At 41.8% G+C, this 4,614-nt stretch overlaps 1 protein-coding gene across 1 annotated transcript; it reads left to right on the top strand.

Moving 5' to 3' along the window:
* Nucleotides 1–832: 832 nt before the first annotated feature.
* Nucleotides 833–1,879, top strand: LOC120702067 (BTB/POZ and MATH domain-containing protein 1-like). The gene has a single exon (XM_039985840.1). The coding sequence runs from the start codon at nt 833–835 to the stop codon at nt 1,877–1,879; it is 1,047 nt and encodes a 348-aa protein (XP_039841774.1).
* Nucleotides 1,880–4,614: the final 2,735 nt, after the last annotated feature.

Below are 4,614 nucleotides of genomic sequence, written 5' to 3' on the forward strand. Positions count from 1 at the left end.
GACGAGGAGTTTAAATCGATCCGGATAGCCATGGCCTACGTGTCTAAGGCGCTACGGTTGGACAGTCATAAGTATGGATTGAGTTGAGCGATGGTTTCTTGTGTGTGTTGCATGATTTTGGGGTTTCTGAGATATTGGGTGGTGAAACTGTAAGAAAATAAACACTTAAGCGCTGGTCTGTATAAAGATAAAGGGGTGAACCCTAATGATGTTTTGGGATTTCCCAATAGCTTATAGAGAGATTTCGGGTAATTGAACCCGTGAAAAGCAAGGAACGTTGGCGGATGGACTCGACTCTCCCCTCAGGGCCCAAGCCCTTATCTTCATATAACTCTCGAAAGTGCCTCTACTCTTGACTTTTCGTTCCTTTTCAATTAAACACACCCTAGAGGATCTCACCACTTGCATATAAAAATCCAATGTTTTCGCAAAATCGAACCCTAAGCCTATCCTTGACTTATACTCTATGCATTTAAATAACTTACTTTTAAGGATATGACTTGCTGAGTACTGTCTGTACTCACCCCTCCCTTATATTTTTCAGCAGGAGAAGCGGATTACATTTTCGACGCTAAGAATGAAGCGTAGATATGGTTTGCCTTACGCCCAAGGCTTCGCCTGTGAACTTGGGTAACCACGTAGGAGTTTGCTGTGTAATAAATTAAGCGGCCCGCGAGCCGTCTTGTAATGCTTGTGTGTAAGACTCTGTTCTATGTAATGGAATCGTTATGTGGTTTCTGTACCATTCTCTGTTCCTGTGCGTATCAGCTACTGATATAGTGACTGATATGGTAAGCACAGTGGATCTCAACAATGAGGTCCGACAGCCGCCATGCCGACGTTGGATTTCTCCTCGGCCAGCGTCCCCGGAGGGGCGGTGACCAGGTGCACGGTCCGGATCCATCACTACTGGGACGAAAAGCAGATGTACCCCACTCATCGGCGGATCAAGAGTCCTTTCAGCGCTGGGGATTGCTATTGGCGCATCAGATGCAACCCCGAACCCGATTGCATGTCAATCTCCGTTGCTCTCGACGGCAGAGTCGCCAGGCCTATCAAAGCACGCTTTGTCTTCAGTTTGCTTGATCGGAACGGGGAACCAGTGCCAGGTCACACCGTATGCACAAACGTAAGGAAATACTCTCGAGCTGGATCCGGGTACGGCAGCGATGTTTTCATCCGGAAGGAGTCATTGGAGGAGATGGCGTTAGAGTATCTCGTGGACGCCGACTGCTTCACGATCCGGTGCGACGTCGCCGTGTACAGGCCATCGCCGCTGTCCAACCTGCAGCAGCAGCATCTCTTGGACACCAAGGCCGACGTCACGTTCCAAGTTGCCGGTGAGAAGTTTAGCGCTCACAGGTGTGTTCTTGCAGCAAGGTCGCCGGTCTTTAAGGCAGAGCTCTCAAGAGCTTCAACATCAGGATCTTCTTGCATACGGATCGATGATATGCTACCTCAGGTGTTCAAGACCTTGCAACATTTTGTATACACAGATTCGCTACCAGATGTGACTGGAGTAGAAGGCTCTATGATGGCTGAGCATTTGCTGGCAGCGGCGGATAGGTTCGGCATGCAGGGTCTCAAGCTGGTCTGTGAGGAGAAACTGATCAGGGAACTAAACGAGAATACTGCTGCAAAAATACTCAAGCTGGCCGTACAGCACCACTCCAGCTTTCTTAGGGAGGCTTGCTTTGTGTTCCTTGCAGATCCTCCTGTACTGGAAGCTGCCTTGGCAATGGATGATGGACTATTGGAGCAGGTGGCTAAAATTTGTCCAGCACTTTTGAAGAAGATGTGGGCTTATGAGGATGACCCTATGCAAGACGAATTGGATATGTGCCTGACTGTCTGTGATGAATTTCTTGCAGTGATCTAATATCTTGCATAAGTTATAAGTACGGAGTACTATGTAATTATGTATAAGTGCTCACAAGGAAGCATTCCGGATGATGTGCTTGCAGTTTTTGTATTTTGGGTACTCTAGGAGTTAACTTTGTCTTGTTGAGCATGAGATTTGTCAGCAAAGAAATGGCCTGATCATAAAGGTCAAATTTAATACCAGTAGATGATTGTCCTAGTTAATCATGCATTGTTTGATTTTGAAATGGTCTATATTGTTTGATTTTGAAATGGTCTACATTCTTCGAATGATTTAGTATCCTCTCTGGTGAGTGATAAAACCTAAAAAAAAATTTCAATTTTGAATGCTTTTCTAAAAATAGGGGAGCACATATACCTGAACCTTTACGCCCCCATATGAACTATACAGGCCAGTCGGCCAGTCCAAACACATGCAAGTCAAATCTTAACCTCCTTAGCCTAGACAGAAAAATTACAATAGGTATCAGGAACACAGGTTTCAGAAAAACTTCATAGTCCTGAGAAAAATGGATAGGAAAAAGGCACTAAGAAAAGCAAAGATTTAAAAAACAAATTATAAAGATCCCATTGCCCAAAAAGGAAGACGTACTAGACTTGAGGATGTCCTTGGTCTCCTTGAAAAATTGCGCTGCCTACCTCTTCGTGCTCTAGTCCAGGACTCCAGACCCAGCTTTCTATGTTGACCAATACAAGTAATTTGGCAACTGAAAATATTAAAAACCAAATCAACTTATTCAAAAAGGTTAGATAACTAATTCATACGCTTAACATCCCGTTAACTGAACATTTAGTCCTCTGAACATTTAACTGAATGATGAGTATTCACTAAACTGAATATTTAGTGAATGGAAAAAACAATTTGGACAACTGAATGTTCATGAAAAAGGACAAAAAGAGAGAGAGGAAAATGCACTCTTACAAGTCCACTAAACAAGAAACAAAAGAAGACATGCTGGATCAAAGACGTTATTGGTCTCATTTGGACAATGGCATTGCCTGATAGAAGTCCAGTCCCAGGTTGCTCTGAACACACAAAATAAAAATCCCTCATTTTGTCTAAAGGGACATACATCACATTTTAAAAATAATACCAATACATTTTGAAAAGTCACTATGACTGTATTTTTAGTTATCTCATATCAATCTCATGCCTTTTGTTGTGCTATCATTACTAGTCACAAGCTGAAAAGCTCTATCCAGTGGCTCGTTCCCTACTGAACGGTCTACAAAGGATCATGGTTAGGCCTGGTCCATAACCATGATTTCGATGGCAATAGAAACAAAAACTGGAGAGATGCACAAAAAAGCACTGATTATCCAGGTCAAACGCAAAGCCAGTTTGTCACAAGCTTTTGGCCTAGCTCTTACTTGATGGACCACTTGTATAGACAGAGCCTTTTTCCCATCCATTTTTCTCAGGACCATGAAGTTTTCCTGAAACCTGTGTTCCTGATACCTATTGTAATTTTTCTGTCTAGGCTAAGGAGATCGACATTTGACTCGCATGTGTTTGGACTGGCCAGCTGGCCTGTATAGTTCATATGGGGGAGCAAAGGTTGTTCAGGTATATGTGCAATTATTGTACTCCCCTGTTTTTAGAAAAGCATTTCAAAATTGATTTTTTAAGGTTTTATCACTAACCAGAGAGGATACTAAATCATTCGATTGGCATGGACAAAAGCATTGCAATCCAATAAGAAAATCTCATTTAGATGTATCTGTTCTACTATGATTGTTCTCGTATTACTCTTTTCTGTTTATGTATTTCACTATAATTGTTCTGTCTTGTTTGGACTCTGGATTGGTTTTTACTGAATTCGCTGGCAGTTCTCTCTCTCTTTTTTTTTTGAAGCAAATGGCAGGAGTTCTACCTTTCAATTAAGAAGGGGAAAATAGTTTAAGCACCAATAGATCTGAAGGGAAAGGCGCAGAAAGCGCACACGCCCCTGAGCACAGCAGGGGAACAAAACACCAAAAGAAAAAACTTGCTACAGTTGAGTTCTAAAAGCCTTCTTCTTTGCTCCAAGTTTCTTTTGCCTTTTCCGCAACCTGCTGCGCTGTTTGTGATTTGAAGTTCTCTTGAACCATGCCCTTCTGAACATTAATATGCTTTCAGAAGCCATTCCTTTTTAGTAGCTATTTTTTTCCAATATAACTGAACTGCAAGTGAACCAAGAGAGTTTGAAACTGCCCAGATTTGCTGGGAGACCTGGAACTTGAGGGTCATAGTCCACACTGTATCATAGGTTGTCTGTTTTGATAGATTTGGCTTTTGTTTTCACCAAGGCTGTCAGATTCTGATCCGTTGATCTAAAATTCGAATGTTGATAGCTATGCAAACACTGTTTTTGCTGATCTTGTTTCTGGGTGTTGCAGCAGCATTTCAGCACCCAGTTTTCTACAGCCAAAAAAATCAACCGTGTACACAAATAGACAGGCCCTTCTTTTTTTTAGGGGGACAGCCCCTTCTGTTTCCATTGTATTTCTTATTTGTACATGTTGCATCTGACCAATCTTTCTTATTTAATCAAAGTAGATAAGATGACAAGAAAGCTTCGATTATGGTAGGTATATACAATACTGAACAAGTGTTGATACAGAATTACAGATGCACCAATAAGAAATCCGAAGTAAAGTAAAATGAGACTAGCCCATCTAATTAAAAGACAATCACTTCATATTAATATAGACATGTTCGTATCAATGAATGTTAAACTAAAAGTGACAGCA

Source organism: Panicum virgatum, chromosome 4K (assembly GCF_016808335.1).
Source record: "Panicum virgatum strain AP13 chromosome 4K, P.virgatum_v5, whole genome shotgun sequence".
Lineage (NCBI taxonomy): Eukaryota > Viridiplantae > Streptophyta > Magnoliopsida > Poales > Poaceae > Panicum > Panicum virgatum.